General features: G+C 46.6%; 1 protein-coding gene across 2 annotated transcripts in view; it reads left to right on the top strand.

The window, feature by feature from the left end:
* MADD (MAP kinase activating death domain) overlaps positions 1-21,106 on the top strand; it is a 956,601-nt gene that overhangs the window by 308,728 nt on the left and 626,767 nt on the right. For both annotated transcript variants that reach the window (XM_086959712.1, XM_086959713.1), the window contains exon 9: positions 11,357-11,535. In XM_086959712.1, the coding sequence (XP_086815838.1) occupies positions 11,357-11,535 (179 nt within the window). The remainder of the gene's footprint in view (positions 1-11,356; positions 11,536-21,106) is intronic.

Genomic DNA, 21,106 nt, shown 5'->3' with positions numbered 1-21,106 from the left:
TGGACCTGCTGCCAACAATGGGTAGGGATCGCATGGAGTGGGGAGAGGGGTATTTCTAGTGCTGTTCGAGCGTGTATCCTCTTCTTACCCACTTATAAAGCACTCCCTTAGTATTGGATAGTAGCTTGATTTGGGACTTTGATTTGTGTGCATGTTGAGTTTGGGGGGGAGGTAGATGTGTGACTGTCTGTCAGATGCCATGTGGAAAGAATGAGTGTTCTGTCTGTCAAAGAGATCTGTGACTTCCTTTTGAGGGTAAGGCATGTTAGTGGTGGTTCTGCTTCTTAGGGATGCTGTGGATGTGTGTAGTGTCATGTGCTGAGAGCACCAGTCTGGAGCAGGGCTGTACATGTAGGCTTTCAAGGTGGCTCTTGTGTTGCAGGCAGTTTTTTCATATGGTCTGGCTTTAGGTGAGACTTTTAAATCAAATAAAATTACATATAATGTTATAGGGGCTTTCAGCCAGCTCTGTTCACCTATTGGTCTGTTATTGTGTCATTCATATTTCTGTTCCCACCGCTGCATACGGAATGGGGAACAGGGTCAGCCCACACCATCACTAACCTTTGTGAGTGTTGGCATTCTGCTGTTATACAGCATGCGCTTATACACAAAGTGGTTCCCTTCCGTAGAGTTTTAAACCAATCGCAAACATTAACAAAGCCAGAAGTCACCACCAGACCTATTGCGATTGCCAATATTTGTACCTTCTGCATGGGCATTCAGAGTACATCTAGACGTGCATTACACTGAGCTTATGCAGGGAGTTCTGCCTTCATGCCCTATGAGTCGGCGTGCCATGTATGATTTGCTGGAGTCTGAGCTCTGTCTGGGTTTAGCACATTGGGATCGGGGTATAATTAAGGTTTTGTTTGTGATTGAATAATGGGATGTGCTGAAAAAGCATCTCATGCAGTCCAGCCTGGAATTTAGTTTTATTTTGTTTTCTGTAGTATTTTCTGTGAATGTGGGAAGGGGTTTTTGGTGAAGGGTAGTTGGAGAAACAGCCTCAACGCGCTCGAACCACGCTGTGCCTTTATAACGCAGTCTGAAACACGAATGCGCCTATACAACGCATTCCTTTACCACGCAAGGCATTATAATGACTTGCCTTACAGAAAGCGTTGTTGGATTGATGTTGGACTTTAATTCCAGCACCTTCCCTACTGTTGCTCTGATTGGTGTTCGAATAGTAAATTGTACTATTCCTAAGTCCATCACTTTCCCTAAGGCAAATCGTAACGACTTGCGTGGTACAGGAATGAGTTGTAAAGACACATTTGTAGCTTGGACTGTGTTGTAAAGTCATACATGTGTGCGAGCATACATCTGGTTAATTGTGTGCAATTTGTCTTTAGACGATACGAATAAAGTGGGCTGTGCGCGCGGTTTGATTGCTGCCCCTTCAGTAAAGTCTGTAGGTACTGGTTGTTTGTTGGATTGCTCTTTGGGGATCGGAGGACACAGATTTTGGATATGGGTCTTTGTAGAAGAGGAATGCTGTTAAAGCTTGCTCCAGTGCAGAATTCCTCTGTAGTTTCTTCAGTCTTGAATTCCTTAACCACTCGTTTGGAACTTCAAACCTTTAGCCACAGCATAGTACCAGACATTTTTAGTAAGGCTCCATATTACTTTCGTACTATTGAGGGTGCCATGGGACATCTTGTGCCACCCTATGGCCTTCTTTGCACGCGGCATGAATGGAATGCAAGGAGGCAGTGAATTGTATTTTATTTGTTTTTTCCAAGTTGATTCTTGCCATCTTCCCTATGGAGATAAAATGCTGTGTAGTATGCAGCTCTTTGTCCCACATAACACATGTATGTGGTATCTTGACATTCTCTTGCAATACTATAAGTGCTGTACGTAGGTTTGAGGGTATGTTTATTGGGTCAACTGCTTGTCTGTCACAACCCAAGAAAACATCCACCCCATCAGAGCAGATCCGCTAATGTTGGGCTGTTAAGTTCAGAGATGTCTATAAACTCCACTCCATTTCATCAGCAACACTTCATTCAGAGAGAAATTTCTGTTTTTCGGACTCTGCGTCAGCATTTTTTATATTTCTCAGAGTCTATAAGGAACATCTACTAGAGCTACACCATATATTTCATGGAGAAATGCCATTTCTGTTTTCTTCATCTGTGCCCTTCCCGTTGGCTTCCATGGTGTCCATTTGTACAACCCCTGAATGTGGTCTTTCCAGTCTCTTTGCTATCAAGGGTGATCAATACTAGACTTAGGTACCCATGACTGATGTGGATTGTGTGGTGTACAGTCCAGTCTTTCTGTGTTGATTCTGGACTCTGTTTAAACTCTTAGACAAAAGATGAAGGACCCTCCACTCTGAGCAGCATCATTATAACTAATATTTAGTTCATCTTGCTCAGATCTCTAGGTCCTCTCTCCGGGTCACGAGGGATTTAATCTCACTGAGAATAGAATTTATGTTTTGTATCAGTACAAAACGCTTACCTCAATAACCTGTGTGTTTTCAAAACTCCGAGTTTATAATCCGTGCACAAGAATTTCACCCTTCAATTCAACTTGTTGATTACATTCAAGCCTAGTGATGGAGGATTTTATCACTCCAAAGCCTCCATTACGGTGTGTTGCATGATGATATAGGTTTGGAATAAATAGCATATTCATTCTCTCTAGTAGCCTGAAGCTCTTTGGTTGATGTAGCCTACCCACCGGCTCCCCCTTCATTTGGTTCTCTGTTAGTCCATCTCTGGTTTGATCATTCTCCAACCCCATTATCACACAAATCACTTTTTCTGTCTTCTGGTGCCGGTGATTATTGTTGTGTATGAAAAGTTTCGGGGTGATTCGTCAAGCGAGGACCAAGAAAAAAGGGGTGTCAAAAAGTTAATTTCCATAGGACCTTTCAACACTTTTACAGCCAAATCTGGCAGAAAGATTGATTTGGTTACGCAAACTGTGATGGTTGTTCTCTTCCAGGGGTTCCTCATGAACAGTCATTAGCATTGAATTCTGGCCATGTGTGAGGCTAGCCAATGCTTCCATAAATTGCATTTGTTTCAGTCATCTGCTTTTAATTCTCTTAATTTCAATTATAGGAAGAAAAACAGGAAAGCAAAGAGACACTCGTACTCTCTTTATTGAACTGCATTGTAACCGGATGGGCATTGTTGGTCCATAGGCTGCATTGGAAACACATAACGGAGGAAGAAATGAAAGAACTGGCATCCTGCCTTTAAGGGAGCCATGACCACATGCCTCCCATCATGCTGCAGGAATGACAGGTCAGTTTGTCTGTCTGGCTCCTTCAATCAGGACCCTGGAGTTTGAGCTCGTGTCAAAAGATGCCGTCCTTGTTTGATCTTTGCACTTCTTGTCGCAAAAAGAAGGCTAAAACAGGCACCCATGCTGTCTGTAATCTTTGTCTCCCTGAGACCTGCCAGCATTGTTAAAACATATCCAGGCACATTTTCAAGGATAGGGAGAGAATTTGCTTTAAGGTCTCTTGGAGAGACCGAAGTCGGCTGCTGGATCCAGAGGAAGATCACCCTCGACACATTACAAAAGGAGAACCAGACCTACCTCTAGAAGTAAGATTCCTGTGTGTTCTTCATCGGCGTCTGGCTTTGCATTTAAAATGCCTCCAGCAACAAGGAAAAGCAGACCAACTTTGTAGGTATCTCCTTCGACGTTACCACCACCGTCGACGGTGTCAAACAACAGAGGACGCTCTACAATGAAGCTCTCATTGTCGAACAGCAGTGAAATCGTCATCCCATCATCTACATATGCTGTCGGCACAAAACACATCATCGCAACGACAATTGACGTCGGACCAGCACCCTTCATTGACATCAACCCAGCGACGGTCAACGCCGCAAAGTCGTTCTCCTTTCGCTTCAAAGTTGAGACGGAAATCTCTGTTGGTGTCAACCCAACGGCGTTCAACATCGAGGCATCGATCTCCATTGACGTAAACTCAACGACGGTCAACGTAGAGACGACAGTCTCCATCGATGAGGTGTGGTTGACGTATGACATCGAGGCACTGGTCTCCGTCATCCCTTCCACACCTGATGTCAAGACAACGGGTTCCATCGACATCTTGTCAGTGATGTTCAACGTCGGCTCAAGGCTTGCCTTCGGTTTCAGCTCAACGTCGAGGCACACGCACAGATGGGAGTTGACAGGGCACCATTCTTTGCTGGCGCTGATAGTTCGAAGGCGCCCAAAGTCCAAACACGGAGAATCACAAGGGTCACATTCGACATTGAGGAGATGTTCTGCATTTAGAGAGAAGTTCAGGAGCTTCACGCTGACTTATCGCCGTGGCGCTCGCCGTCGAGATGGGGCTCAATGTCAAGATCATCAGCACAGAAGCCACCCTCGACGTTGAGTGGCTCTTTTTCTCCTTCTCCTGACAGGAGGACACAGAGAGCGATGCCGTAAAACACCCAGACTACAGCGCCTTATTCTCATCAAGAACAGAGGGACCAGAGATCTCCCCTCTCTGACGCTTCTTGCACCTGTCTCCCAGATGGTTATTACCAGTGGGACACTGACATAAATTGAATATAGACATACCTAAGGCTCCTGCAACATCATCCGTCATTTTGGAGACTCTACACCAGAGATCAGCTTTAAGACCATTGCTGCCTTTGATGGCTGGGCTCATTCAGCGGCTGATGGACCCCTACCTCACGCCGGCCTCCATCAAGTCCGCTCCTGCTACGATTTAGAAAAAAATACAAAGCACCAGAGCACGATCCACTATTTTTGTGGGGGATCCTCCACTATGTTCAGTTATCATTGAGCAGCAAATAAGACCCATGCAGTAGCGTCTTCATCTACTGCCCCACCAGATAAAGAAATCCGATCCCAAGATTCTTGGGGTAGAAAAGTGTGTGGCACCTCGGATTCCTTAATAAGGTGCATCATCCCTTTCTGGGGGGGGTTGGGGGGGCGGGGGGGGGTTACAGTAGGTCCTTATTGGACTCTAATGAAAGGTTCAAAGACAAGTTGCCCAAGGAAGGTTGGCAGGATTTTGAGGAAGTGCTTCAGGAAGGAGGTCTAGTAGCGAACCAGCTGATTAGTGCGGCAGCAGATGGTGCAACCTTTATCGCACATGTTTACGCCCATGGAATATGTGCTAGACGGTAGTCTTGGCTCCGACTTACTGCACTCCAACCTGAAGCTCAACAATGCATTTTGAATCATCCATTTACCGGTAATTCACTCTTTGGATCACCTACAGACCACGATATAGTCAAGATTAAGGCAGAACTTGGCACACTGAAGGGTGTGGGTCTGGAAAAGATGTCTATCGCAGGTGCAGGCCATACAGTGGCGGGCTTCCTCATCAGAGCGTTTGAGTCCCTCAATGGTTTCAACATCAGCAGCAACATCAACCCAGAGTGCACAACCAAGGTCGCCTCTGCACATGCGGCCGGGGAGCCCTGCGCCAGACCTCTACTTCCACTAAAACCCCAGCGAAGCAATGAACATTCGCTACCTCCGTCGACGTTCTCTACACCATGGGGAGGAAATATTGGCCATCATTTTCAGGAGTGGTGCACTATTACAAAAGATCAATAGGTATTGAATACCCTGTAAATAATAATAATAATAATAATCCACATTTGTAAAGCGCACATTCACCCGTAAGGGTCTCTAGGCGCTGGGGGCCGTCGGGAAGATTAAGCAAGCTATTGCCCAGAGTCACATGGTGCTGGGCTAACCTGCCGCCGGTGCCGGGGATCGAACCGTGATCCCCAGATTCCAGAGTCAGTCGCCCTAGCCGTGGGGCCACACCTCCAAATGGTTACCCTTAACGGGTTTGTCATCCACCCCAGGCGATTCCTCCAGTAAAATCTGTCTGCCACCACTTACAACTACTGCAGTGAGAAGTTTCCACCCTCCTTCAAGTTTCCACTATAGAGGGATTTTCTCCTTCACAAAGAGGAAAGGGAGTGTAATTATAATATTTTTCTGGTGTGAAAGAAAGGGCCCAAAGCTGAATTCAGACCGAAATTGGATACATTTCTCCAGAGCAAGTCCATCCGCAGAGAGAAATTTTGTATGCTGACAGGGAGACTGGATGTGTTTGATAGACCTGCAGGATGCTTATTTTCATGTACCAATCAACCCAAGACATCAAAGGTTTCTATGCTTCATGGCATCTTTTGGAGTAAAGTCGGCCACACAGACCTTTACCAAGTGTATTGCCATGGTAGCAGCGGCCTTGTGTCGGTAAGGGCTGTTCGTCTATCCTTATCTGGACGACTGGTTGCTTAAGAGTTCTTCTACTAAGCGTGCAAGAGACCAATATCAGACATGTCTGGACTTGCTTAAAGGGCTGTGTCTCCACGTCCACTTTGCCAAGTCAGTTCATCAGCCGACCCTAAGGATACACTATCTGGACGCGACACTGGACTCCAAGGGTGGAAGAGTGACTGTCTTCTATAACCCTGAAGTGCAGCCATCTTCTTCTCACTCTTCAGCCGTCAGTCCGGCAGATTGCCTCTCTTCTGGGATTGATGGCATCTTGCATCTCCTTAGTTTTCAATGCCAGATTGAAAATGAGACCCTTGCAGCAGGATCTGGAAGACAAATGGGATCAATGAACAGCTCAATGGGACGACAAAGTCTGTCTCTCCCAGTCAGCAACAGCCTCCATCCCATGGTGGACTCATCGCAAAAACATTCTGGTGGGAGTCCCATTCCATCAGATCCTGCCAACGCAGACCCGGATCACGGCTACTTCTCTCCAGGGGTGGGGGGCCCACATGGGTCTTCTTCAAACACAGGGTATGTGGTCGACCAAGTAACAGGCATATCACATTACTATGCTGGAGCTACGAGCGGTGTATCTAGCCCTCGAGGGGTTCTACCCCTCCATTCAGGCCAGCTCCCTATTGGTCCAGACGGACAATACAACCACTGTATACTACCTGAACAAGGGGGAGACCCGATCTCGCCCCCTATACCTATAGGATCAAGCAATTTGGCATTGGCCTCTGGCCAGACGACTCACCACTGCAGCGATTCACCTTTCAGGAATTCAAAGCACTCAAGCAGACTCCTAGAGCCATCATTGTGCAGACCATCAAGACCAGGTTCTGCACAACGACGTAGTAGCAGACCTTCTCAGGGAATGGGGACAGGCACTCCTAGATATCTTCGTGGACAACACCAATGTAAAATGTCAAGATATTACCGGCCAAGAACAAAGGGCAATGCCCTTTTGGTCCGGGGCTTTTTTGTACGGTTTTCCAACAGTTCCTCTCATCCCAAAAGTCATAACCAAGCTGTACTGCTCCAGAGCCAGGATGGTTCTGATCGCTCCGGACTGGCCACGCCAATGGTGGTATCTGGACCTCCTATACCTCTCAGAGCGACCACACAGGAGGCTTCCGTGCAGCCCGAATCTTCTCTCCAAACTGAACAGCAGAATTCATCACCCCAACCTTCCCTCGCTGAACTTGGTAGCATGGTTCCTGAGTTCCTATAATTGGGCCATCTAGGACTTCCTCAGGAGTGCGTGAACATTCTAAGAGAATGAAAAAACCTTCCTATCGACGCTCTGATGTGTTTAAATGGAAATGATTTTATATGTGGTGTGTACATAAAGGTTTCCATCCTATGCAGAGAAAAGAGGAGGTAATATTACTATAGCTTCCACATTTCTTCCCACAAAGTGCACCTTCAAGCCACTACAACATATAGAAAGTCCCCTTCCCAACCATCGTTTTTCCGGTGGTAAGGATTTTTTGCTAGGGTTAAAGAAAGTCTTCCCACCAGTTTGTTCCCATTCCCCTCCCTGAGAACTCAATCTGGTCCTATATAAGCTCATAGGTCCCCCTTTTGAACCGATACACAGAGCAACCCTACAGCATCTCACATGGAAAGCTGCTTTCTTAGTAGCGATTCCCTCGGCTTGCAGAGTGAACGAAATCCAAGTCCTCTGTTGTAAAGAGCCATACAATATCTTTCACAGCAGCAGGGTAGTTATGAGAACTCACCCTTCGTTTTTGCCTAAGTTAGTATCTGACTTTCACATTAATCAGACCATTTCACTACCCTCCTTCTTTCGAAATCCCACCACACCAGCTGAAAGGTCTATCCATTCTTTAGACCTTAAAAGAGTATTGAAATTCTACTTGGACAAGGCTAAGACCATTAAAAAATCTGATCATTTATTTGTTAATTACGGTTCCATTAGAGCAGGTTTTCCAGCCTCTAAACTATCCATCTTCAGATGGATAGTTTTGTGTACCAAACTTGATTACCAGTTATCCAACAAATTCCTTGTGGCTACACCCAAGGCTTTCTCCACAAGGGGATAAGCAGCTACTGTGGCCCTGCTCCATAATGTTCCTATCTCTGAGATCTGCAAATCAGTCACTTGGAGGTCGGTGCAAACGTTCACGAGACACTACTGTCTTGATTTCGATACAAGAGGAGACACTCAAGTAGGCCAGGCCTCTTTGAGAAATGTATTGCAATGCTGAGAACAGCAGCTCTGGATTCTTGGTCATTTGGGCTCGGTGCTCGATTCCGTGTTTATGACTATTGATGAGGAACCCCTGGAAGAGAAGGATTAGTTACTTACCTGTAATGATAGTTCTCTTCCAGGGGTATCCTCATCAAAGTCATAAGCAGCCCACCCACATCCCCGGACAAGTGATCAAGCAATAAGTGATCTCTTTGTGCCCTGATCTTCGGATCTCCGCAAAGAACAACTGACCTAACCATCACCCCTTAGGCATGAGTGGAGGCAGGGGGGCTTGGGGTTGGTCATGGCTGCTTTAAAGGCATGGTGCCAGTTTTTTCGTTTTCTATGCTGTTACGAGTTTTTCTACTGCAACCTATGGGCTAACATTGCCTATCCTGTTCCATTACAATTTGGGCAGTTCAATAAAGAGAGTATGATTGTTTCTTTGCTTACCCGGTTTTCTTCGTATGTATATATATTTTAAATATATATATCTTTGTTGATTTTCAAGAAATACATGTTTGTCCAACATGTTGGCGGGTGTTACCGTGCACAACTGTACTGAGAAGTGGCATAAGTGATCACGTCTCTACAAAGCAGTGATCGTCTATTCTCCATGATGTCCAGTTCTTTGACCAACAGTCTGAGTATGTGCAGAACACATTTGTAACATTTTAACCTGCAAGCAAAGAAGGGGTGGGGGTGTGTGTGCCATGCAACTCCTGTTTTGGGTGCTTTTTTCTGTGGTGAGGGGGAATAAGAGTTTGAAGTTTGAAGTCAAGAAACAGTCTGAGAGAATTAAAAGCAGATAGATGTTTATTGAAATAAATGCAATTTATGGAAGCATTGTCTAGCTGTCTGGTTTTGGCTGCATATTTTAGCAATGGGAAAATTGTATAGATACATCTCATTTTTTATATATATATTTATATATATATATATATATATATATGTATGTATATATAATGTATGTATATATATATATATATATATATGTGTGTATGTATGTATATGTATGTATATATGTGTGTGTGTGTGTCGTATGTATGTATGTATGTGTATATATATATATATATATATATATATATATATATATATGTATATGTAATGTATGTGTATATATTATCTTGTTTTAATGTACACTGGGGTTCAAGCACATGGGCGGAATATTCTGTGTGTATAACTTTGAGAATACCCCTGGAAGAGAACTAGGATTTCAGGTAAGTAACTTATCCTTTGGTGTAAATTCATTCAGTAGAGAAATTTTAGAAAACACAGTTAGTGATATCGGAGGCCGCAACAAAGCTCTGATTGGCTGCCAACCCTTTAACCAGGAAGTGTTGGCAGCCATCTTGGGACTCTACTCCAGAGTTTGCCATCAACCAAAAAGACATTCTCCAGAATAGCTTGCACTTCATGTGCCTGGAGTACATCTCCACAAAGCCTGTTTTCTGTATTGAAGGCTTGTTGTGAGAGGCTGAGCTGCAGTTCGAATTCTAGATCTGTGGGGAAAGTGCATTAAGTGCAATCATTTCCTGTTGAGTTTGTGGATGTTGAAGCATATTTTTGGATTGAAGTTATCCCTGTTTTTAATATTGATGGTGCTGGGAGTAGGGTAGCAAAGCCTGAAGGAACTGCAGAGTATGGTATTCCTCAACAGTAACTGCCCACCGCCTTTAGCTAATTTCTGCGAGTGTGCTCATCCCCCGTTGCAAAGTCACTTTTTTGGGCTGTCTTGGGGAGAGGGAGGAGGAATGTCCCCTTGCACCCAAGGAGTGTGGTGAGCATCTTCAGTAAGCATAGATTTCATGTCTTTAACCCCTGCCTGCAGTAGCACCTTTCTATTCCTCTGCTGATTTTTCATACCTGTGGTTTTGACTTGGGATTCCCCTGGTGGGGATTGATTTTAAGTGAGAATCTGGGGATGTAGGTGCTAGCTGGTCCAATAACCCTGCAGTGACCGCGCCATCTGCAGTTGCATATTGTCGTCCAGATCACCTTGAGGCTGTAGTTCTTGAATGTTTTCAATGACCTAACCTGGACATTTGTTGTTCCAGGACTCTGGCTTCCTAGAAATGCTATTCCTTGAAGACCATATTCGTGAAGGTGTTGTTTCTTTGTTCTGCTACAGGGCAGGGCAATGCAAGGCGACATGTGCGTTGTGCTGCAGAAAGGAGAATGTAACAAAGGCGTGTGGATTGATGCTGCGTATGATTGTCCTGTGGACTTGGCTGGGATCATTTGGATGGGAGGAGATGTAGGCGGACACTGTATGCTTGGTGTGTTTGAATGGAGGATGCTTGGACTCTAGGAATGTCCTGTGGACCGAGCTGTGATTGGTTGGACGGGAAGAGATGTGGGTGGACACTATGTTTAGGATTGTCCTGTGGATGGAGCTGTAATTGGTTGGACGGGAAGAGATGTGGGTGGACACTGTGTCTAGGATTGTCCTGTGGATAGAGCTGTAATTGGTTGGACGGGAAGAGATGTGGGCAGACACTGTGTCTAGGACTGTCCTGTGGATAGAGCTGTAATTGGTTGGACGGGAAGAGATGTAGGCAGACCCTGTGTCTAGGATTGTCCTGTGGATAGAGCTGTAATTGGTTGGAAGGGAAGAGTTGTGGGCAGACACTGTGTCTAGGATTGTCCTGTGGATAGAGCTGTAATTGGTTGGACGGGAAGAGATGTGGGCAGACACTGTGTCTAGGATTGTCTTGTGGTTGGAGAGATAATGTGCACTTTTGATTTGAGGATGGGGTATGTGGGTGGACATTTTCCACCTCCCATTGGTTTCATTGCTTTGTATCACCTCGGGGTGGGACTAGGCAGAGTGGCCTCTGATTGGTTGGTTTGATTCTCGCTCTCTTTCTCTCCCAGGCTCTGGCTAGCATGAGCCTCAACACGCAGCCTATTCTGAACCTAGAGAAGTTTCACGAGGGGCAGGAGTTGCCGATGCTGAATAACAGGCCACAAAATGACCCACAGTCCACGCCTTCCACAGAGTTTAACCCCCTCATCTATGGGAACGACGTGGATTCTGTGGATGTTGCAACCAGGTGAGTTAAATGTATTGTTGTGCACTTTCTGCTTTCCGTGTCGGGCTGCTTTGTGGCCTGCACACTGCCTGAAGGGTAAGCTTGGATAGTGATTGCTTGTTCTCCAGCCTTTCTCTGCACGTTTCATTTTGGCTTCTTAACACAAGTCACCAGTTTACAAACTCGAAAGCCTTAGGTTCTCCATTTTTAAGAGATTCAGCGATCTCGAGCATATTCACCTTTGTGTGCTTTACCTGTGTGTAAAGAGTACATAGGAGGATTGTCAGGGTGGGAAGCGCTATATTCATATTTAACATGGTTAAATGTGTCTGGCTTCTCCATCATTGGGTCTTCAATAACATTCATAAACACTGAATATCACTGCCCACTTGAAGGACTCTGTGGTCAAGGTAACACTTTCAGTTTATCTTGTACAAAGGCATCCATAAGTAGGTTCCTGAAGTTCCACCACCCACAGACCCTTCTACCCCTCAGGGCTGCTTAATGGAGGCCACAGCAGGGGTGCGCCACCAGCGCGCTGAAGGCACACCAAAGACAAGCCCATCCATGCCTGTCCGCTCCTGGACGGCACACAGTTCCACGAACCCTGGTCCTCTGCTATCCCACAGACTCTTCACGCAACAACTGCTGCATCGTCTCACCACAGCTGGCCGTTCACCTACATCCACAAATTTCCTGATTGATTGATTGATTGGGTCACCAATGCTGCCAACCAAGTCACCCCATCCAAACCCACCAAACGAGTCGGCTGAGCCAGAACTCAGCACAGCAAACCATGAATGCAAACAACAAGAAAGAAAATGGCAGACCAAGCCACCTACAAAACCACCCTCAGCAACTACCACCACCAGCTCAAAGCTGCAAAAAAGGAGGCCCTCGCATGCCTCATCGAAACCAGCACTAACCGAACAAAGGAACTTTTCACCTTTGTCTGAGAATTCTCCTGCCCCTCGGCTACAGAAAACATGATCCCTCCCAAAAACTCTGCGACTCCCTCGCTGACCACTTCCACAACAAGTTAGCGAACATCTTGACAAATTTAGAACTCCAACCTTCAGACGTCCTCAGCAACCCACCACCGAACCACCACTACCACCAACCGCGCAATCACCACATGGGAACAACACCGCATACAAACAACAACCACCGTGATGACATCTATTCACTCAGTAGGCCCTCACCGACCCCTGCCCCACCAGCTCTTCAACCTCGTAAGCAACAAGATCAGTCACCTACCCGCCACCATACTTGAGGGCTCCATAACTACAACAACCTTTCTGATTCTTGTAAGCACACAGAGGTCAGTCCCTTCCACAAGAAACTTATCAGCCTGCCCTAGAAAACACACATTAACCAACACCTCAAAAACTTCCGCTGGCTCTCAATCCACAAGAGATGCCAGTTAAGGCTCCTGAACCATGCATACACAGCCCTCCACAACATTGGACCACACTTCATGAACCACCGCCTGACTTACCATAAACACACCAGAAACTTGCGCTTCGAACACCTTGCCTTCGCACAAACGACATGCACCCCCCTCTCCACCTACGCACCTCACCCTTGCTCAGCTGCTTCAGGAAGGGACTCCAGAGCTGACTCTGACTGAGACCCGCAGCACTGCATCTGGATACCACCCGGGGTGATAAGTCGCGCTTTACAAATACTAATTGATTGAGCTGGAAAAGGTTTTAAAAAGCTCCCAAAAACTTGGCTGTTTTTGTTAGCTCTTCTGAACTTATACTTCAGCAAAGCGCAGAGATATTCCTTGGGGGATGATTCGTTAAGCTATACCAAGTAATGTTAACATTAGGGCCCTTATGAGGAAGAATGTCCGGCTGGATTTTGTGATGATAATCCGCAGATTGGGATGTTAAAATGAGGAGGAGACACATGTCTGGCTCAACACTGCAGAGGAGCAACAGGAATCTTGTTCCTTCATGGGAGGAAGCGTTCCCTTAAGGAAAGTAGCAAATACCTTCCAACGATACCTAGTGCACTCCGCCTTGGGAGGGAGCTTCGTATGACACCAGCATCTTTGAAGAAGGAGGCGCTAAAGAAGAGAGCAAATATCCGTCCTCCTCACCAGACCTGGCAGACATGTCTCTTTTCCACAGCAAGGAAGAGGTCAGTCATTCCTCCATCTACTACAAGCTCACCACATGATCAAGAAAGGGAAAGGCAGCTGCAGCTCGGAACAGAGAGCAATGACGCCGTAGAAAATCTATCAGCTGACTTTTGATGGCGGCTTTGAGAGGGCGGTTTTTAGTATTCTCTCCAAAGAGCAAAAGAAAATAGTAATATCCATTGTGAACACTTGTTTAAAATCCTCCTAGGACAGAGCAGACACAGGTTGCCAGCACAGGACACGTCCTCAGACATGCTTGAGGAATTCATGGTTCAGGCCAGAAGTATAAGACTACTTAATGCCCATGAGATTCAAGGGTGAGCATCTCTTTGGAATTAGGAAGGATACATACATAAACTGCTACCGCAATGGGAAGCTTTCTACGGAGCGGTCTTATTGTAAAGAAACTTCCACTAGTGACCCCAGTCCACACGGATACCAGCAGCAGACTAACTGTGGACTGCTACTGAGCCCATCATGGCAGGGTCACCGGCCGCTTTTGAGCAGACGAGGGATGAGAAGAAGCTGGAGCCCAAGAGGGTTCAGTCACTGCCTCCAAATTACAAGATTTGTTTTTCCGATCAGACTACCCCAGTGGGGGGACACTGATGAGGTCCTTTTCAAACGAGTGAAATCCCATAATGCATTGATAGTCATAAATGCTTTAATCATTTCCCACTATGTGCTCGGACGCTGGACCACCTTTTTCCATGGTATTCTTCTGTGAATACAGTATCCTAGATTGTTGAGTTCGAATCTAGTCCTGTGAAATTAAAAGCCTAAGAAAGGCCTCATTTGTTCCTCAATGTTCAAAGTAACTCTAAGATTATCCTCATAGAATAGCATTGCAGCCCTCCAATACAGAGAAGATCCCCTCCAAACGGCGATCGCAAACACACAGCCTGATAGGCTTACATGAAAAATATTGAGGATGTCCCTTGTCCCTTGAAAAAGCTGAGAGGCTCCACTTCCCAGAGTGCACTCTGCTGGCAGTCGCCTTCCAGAGTTCAGTTTCTCTGGCTTGTGAGTGTCGAATATCAGAGCCCCTGCAGGCCTCACAACTCAAAATATCATCTTTTTTCCCTGTCAGGAAAATATTTCCTTGCAGCATATAGTGCTGTAGATTCACGTGCTCTGCAGACTCCTGCTTTCAAGTGTCGGGCTCTGACGTGTACAACATGTTTTTCTCCGAAGAAGTCTTTTGAGTCACGCGGTATAGGGATTCCTCCTATGAATGGTAATGTGATTCACTCAACATTCTTATCTTCTGCTGTCAAGTGTAGAATTCTTTCCTTGTTTCTGATGTCAGAATTCCATCTCTCTTCTCCAAATGCCCCTCATGTTGGATGGAGAAGGTGATTACTGATGCCCACATTCTGTGACTGACTGTGACCTCTGTAGGAAGATCTCAAAAAGAACTTTGAAAGATTGATAAGGCATCAAGCTAAGATGAGGTATGTTAGAAGACATAAAGGCAGAAGAGGGGATAAAAAAGGTCAGTTTCCCAGCTTACTAGATGACCCACCTCCAGGCAAAGATCTTTACAGAGGGATGTTTAGGGAGAGAAGATAGATTGGCAAGGAAGCAGCAAATGCCATTCATTTTGGCTGTTCCCAGATGACGTTGTCTCAGGACATTGCACCTTTGTTTTATTGCTCGATTAGTCCCATGATACTTTTGAAGATCCGTGTGCAAGCACCTCTTAGAAAGACTTCAGAGGCAATATCTATATCTGGCATACGAAAGTGGAAAGCACTGGCTGAACAAGGATCTCAAAGGAACAGAATTGCTTCCCCACAAAGCTCCCCTACTGGAAGAAGACCGAGTTTACACTCTGCCTTGCTGGTCTTGGCTTTAGTACTCTAACCTATCCTACTCATCCTATACTCCTACTTCTCCGGCATCTCATTTTACTGTTTCTCCAGGAGGTGATCTCCTCACTTTCCATGAGGCACTTGGAAGAAGGGCAACACAACTTAATATTAATTTATTGTCTCCACAACCAACAGTTTTCATGACATTCAAGATTTTTCAAACGCAACCCCCAACCTTTATTTCCCCTGCTACCTGGCCTACTAGAAATAGCTGTAGAGACATTTGTCTGCAGCCAACTATGATGGCAGTCAAAGCACACATACAAATTAAAATGTGGACCAACTCAAGACCCAGAGTGTCTTAGAAAAAATGCTAATTTTTATTGTAGGAGAGTAGGGTCTGCAATCCTATGATCACCCAGATTTTTTGCTTTTGTTTCACTGGTTTACGACTTTCTCTGGCTGTGGGCCTGCCAATCAGACCCACAGCCTGGCTGTTGTCTCTCTAAATTACAACATGTACCCTAGGTGCATTTACCAATTGGTACTGGGCCACCTTATCAGACCCTGTAACTCAGGGCATAGGTGTACCCAGGGCCTACCAGGGGCTGAAGCATGTATTATGCCACCCCTGGCTGGCCTCCTAAATCTGACACAACTGGCTGCATGACAGCTGGAGCAAAGTCGTGTAATCACCCTTTGCTGTAGATATAGTATACCTATATCTAACCCTAAAAATGGACACACAGATTCCTATCAGTCACTCCTATGGCAGGCCTTGACAATCCTGAAAGCAGAGTGCTTGGAATCGTGTGAGATGGTGCTCTGGCATGAGCTGAGCCTGTCTGCAGCTTGCGGAACCAAGTCCTAATAGCTGTTCCATGATATCGCATACCATATACTCTTAAGTGCATTATAATCCTCGCGGTTAAATGCTATCTTTGGTATTGCTTTATCAAAACATGTCGAGTAAGGTGTCATACGAATTGGAATACTAACCCCTCGCCAATTCTGGCGACGGGGTTAGCATTCCACCCTTCTAGAGGGACACGACATGTATGTAACTGTGAACCCCGGTTAAAGTTAAACGAAGCCTCAGCTCCACAAAATGGATGCTGCCACCACAGACACGAGTCTGACCCCCTGCAGCTGGGAGTCCTTCCAGCGAGGGGAGCCTGGACAAAGGGTTTCCTGTCAAGGGCGGTGCTAGCACCGTCCCAGACAGGGTTTTGTGTATCCTGGGTAGGCAGGGCTTTACAGGAAGGTGACTGCTGAGTGGCACCCCGGTGCTCACTACGCATAGGCCGGTCAGAACCAGTTCCAGGGGCACACCAGCCCCTGGCCTGGGGAAAGTCCGGCATGGGAGAGGGGTGTAACCACCCCCCTCCTAGTCCCACCCATAGGCTGGACCTAGTCACCGGGTCAGCCCCTTTTCTTAGTATAAAGATAGAAGCGGGCCCCCTGTTCAAATTAGATCATCTTTCCAATCAAGACACGACTTTCTGCGAAAGGACATCAAGATTTCTTCTTCAAGATTCTCCCTTGTGACTAAGGAGTAGTCACCCTGCATCCGCAGGCACCATCCTAAGAACACTGCGGTCTGCTGCAAGTCCTTCCTCAGGAATCCGACGACACAGCTCGACGAGACCCGGCTTCCCTGGCACCTCTGACCTCTACTCACCTCTACAGCCAAGCTGAGACCCGTGAGTGCGGCGAGACCTCGAGGGACCGACGATCGCCAAGACTGCACGACTTCTTTGTAACAAGCCCACCGAGTATTCCACTGGTGAGTGCTTTGGGGTCCGAGAAGCCCCGACCCTGAGCAGCTCCAGCCCCGAAGATCAGCCCTCCAGCATCTCCACGATCTGCGTGGGGGCCTTCTGCTTTTTGCTGCTCACCGCGTTGTTTGGCTACTAGCCGGCTGGCTTGTGGCCTTCTTCACGACGCCCGACGACATCACTGCTGCTGGTCTGGTTGCTCCAGACTGGCCCTTGCTCCCTTCCAAAAGAGGAGCACCCCGGACCCTCCTGGTCCACTCCAGACGCCATTTTAGGTCCACGGCGTGGGCTTGAATTTGCCAAGGCTTTGTTGCCCAATCCTGGGTCCAGCGACGCCGACAGCTTCATCCATCGTGGGACAGCTCGCTCCTCCATCCTGGTCGCCGACAACGCCTCCTAGTCCGTGAGATCTGCAGAGCACAGCGTCGCCCACTCACCTAGTCGAGGTGACTACCATCCGGTGCCCTCCTGGTGCCACCTGACTACTGGCTAGTAGTCACGAACTTGGTCCCCTCTGCTTTCAGGTGTCATCTCTCTTCAATGAGGAAATATAAATTTTTGGTCATGTTATGTTCCCTATCGTGCACCCCACCGACTCCGTGTACCAAGCTTAAAGTACATGTAACTTCCCTCCTGAACCAGCTATAAAGACGCAAATACATTTGCGTCCAACGTTAATATGTCCTCTTTCAGACCCACCCTGAATGGGTTGAATAGTCCGTTCCTAAGTATGCCCTGCCAACGTCTTTTTGTGGTGTACCTCTACGTTTTTCAGCTCAAGTTAAGTAGGCCCTGAATTTCTGCCACCGAGCCTCTTTTCTGGCTTCTGACTCCGAGGGCCTCAGCCCAGGCTGCCTCTGTACCCGTGAACTCCGACTTACTTCCAGCGCGGCCCCTCGTGCTCAGTTCAGCCTGTTTTCTGCCAAGACTGACTTCAACCTTCGATTATCTGATCTGCTCCTCGAAAATGCATTCCTGCCTACTAGTTTAGGTAAACATCCTCCCAGCTGCAGAGCCAAAGGGCCGGCCTGTCTCTGTGCAGTTAATTCAAGTAATTCATAGCCTCGGTTGCCATGCACCCATGGAAGGCCCATGCCCCACGCTTCTTTCCAGACACTCAGGCGCTTATACACGCACTTTCAGTCAGTATAGAATAACTTCTGCCCCAGAGACCTTTCCGCCCAGATAGCTTAGTTCCTACAACACTAGATATCAGATATGATAAAAGTACAAGTTGATCTGACATGCCAGACTTCTGTCTCTTTCCGTCAGTTTGAATGTCAAGCCCCCTGCACCCTCCAGCTTCACGTCAGTCACACGTCATGCAGCTGCGCGCGCATCCAAGCTTCCGATTTCTGCTGACATTGCAACATTTCTGTTAGTGCCACCCCTTTGGTGACACCTACTTGTGACGTCTCTAGCACACACCTCTAGTTCACGCCTCTTGATTACGTACTAGTACCACGTGTATACTGTTATCTTGTCTTCTCTCAGCTGTTACGCCTCCTGCATTGTTGTCTATGACATGAATTAAGTATATAAGCTATGTACTGTTAATAAAATGGAGCGCGCTCTATCCCTTCTGACACCCCTGTGGTGGTCAGAATCAGATATCCTGGTCATGACCATTCCTTTTTAAGGAATAAAACCCCTAAGAACTCTAACACCACGGACTCTGTCTTTTTTCTTCCGATCTGAGTTATTATTGATTAAGTACTTACCTGCATAGAAATTAAGAGAGTAAATTAATTATTTACGTCATTTTGGCGCCCGAATAGGGACCCCTCCCCCACCTCACGCGCCGGTTGGCGCATTGCAAGCTCTGTCCCCTGCCATCAGTTAGATGGAACCTACGCGTACCGGCAGGATTTCCTGCATCTCCCTCTGACCCACGGAGGTGACGAAGACTGCGATCAGTGCCCAGACGAGGCGGTGAGGAGTGCGGAGGATCCCGACCAGAGCCTAGCCGAAAGAAGCAAGGTCCGAGGTGTCAAGAGGCCCACCAGGTTTCCGAAGTTTTCCGAAGTTTTTTCGAAGTTTTCCGAAGTATCGAGTCGAGTCCAGTCGAGTTTTCCGAGGCCTTCTGTTCCGTGCTTCCCGGTGAGTACCATTGCTGGGACGTATCTAGACGGGTTTGGGTACACAAGTCCGGTCTGCACTGTTTTTAGGCAGTGTATCTGTACTGTTTAGCAGTATATCTAGTATTCTGAATTTCTGCACTGTTACACCAGTGTATCTGTACTGTTGAGCAGTACATCCAGTAAAGGGGGTAGTCATCTATGTTTCAAATGTCTTTTTATGTGATTAATGTCGTGGTATGAATGTGATCGTTTAAATGTGAATTATTGTGTTTCTCGTATAAACTAGCTGTAACCAGTATTAAGCAGTAAGGATTGGGTGTTCAGTAATAAGTAAACAAGATGCCGTTTTTCAACAAGTTAAAACAGATAGGAACTAGGAAAGGGATACTGGAGGAAGAAATTCCTATCCCCCCTAGGGACACTCCCGGTAACTTTATGTATCACAAGCATGGCATAGATGCCATATTGTATCTAGACTTATGGGCCGACTATACCAAGCATCTAGACGAAAGACACAGATGGCCCACTACCGGAACATGGGATGCCGAGTGCATCATGAAGGTAGAAGAAGCATTATGGAAAAAGAAAGCTAGACAATCTCAGAAAGACGCCATAGAATTTTGGCGTAAGGAATCACATAAGCGTGCTGAGAAAGCACTCCGTAGAGAAGACAGACTTAAAGAATCAGAAAAAGCCCAAGAAAACGAATTAGTTACTGAAGGAATCCGAGTAAAAACAGAACAAATAGACCGTGCCAGAAACAATCTTGTAAACGGTATGTATCTTGCGGCCGAGGGTACACCTGAGGCCCTATCCGAAATACCGAAAAACTTACCGCCACCATTAGTGCCAACTAAAGTAATGCATAAGACTACTAAAGACATATTCCTAAATTCGTATTTAGAGGATGTAGCACCAGCTTACACCAATCTGCCTGTTCGTGCCTTGCCTACTGACAGGGCCGGGGGTGGCACTCCGCCCCCAGATCATGTTCCGCCGATACCGCGACAGACCACCCCCGCTCCGCCAGCTCCACCACTTCCCGCACCCAAAATTGACTTACCGAAACAAGGCCTACCTGATCCTACTAAACGAGGAATTCAAGTTCAGATGCAGACTCCACAGGGAGATAATGCCCAAGCCTCCGCTTCAGGAGGTGCGACCGCGGGTTTTCGGACCCCGCCATTAACACGCAGACTCAATATCAGGGATACGCAGAGTCCTCTCACGCTCAAGTCTCCTCGTTTTGACGCATTCAGAGAAAACATTTCCGTTTGTAGATATGATCCAGTACCCGGTAAAGAAGATCTAATGATATTGGCATCACTACGGTTAAGATCTGCTACTGACATCTTGCTATGTTATGTAGGAATGAAGGACCGTCTAGATAGAATATATGAGTTCGTTCAGACAGGGAAAGACCCTGACAGTATCAAGGATGCCATGGAGAAACAGAAGGTTGACATTCAAGCACAGATACTACGATTTTTCATAAATTGTTTAATAAGAGAGCGAGATAGACCTGGAACAGATCAGAGTGAAATGGATGCACTGAACAAATTGGGCCAAAATATAGCCGATGGAAAACATGACAGGGGGACTTGCATAGCCAGTATGTATAAGAAAATTAGAAAGGCAGTAATAGCGGCACACCAAAAAGAGAAAGAACAAGCTTCCTCCGAGGAGGAAGAAGAACTTGAAGAACCAGAAAGGACTACGGATACTATAGCGTACGTAGGTAAGGGAACTTACCTTAGGAAGGGCATCCGT

Source organism: Lissotriton vulgaris, chromosome 2_2 (assembly GCF_964263255.1).
Source record: "Lissotriton vulgaris chromosome 2_2, aLisVul1.2, whole genome shotgun sequence".
NCBI lineage: Eukaryota > Metazoa > Chordata > Amphibia > Caudata > Salamandridae > Lissotriton > Lissotriton vulgaris.
This window is presented reverse-complemented; position numbering and strand designations above follow the sequence as displayed.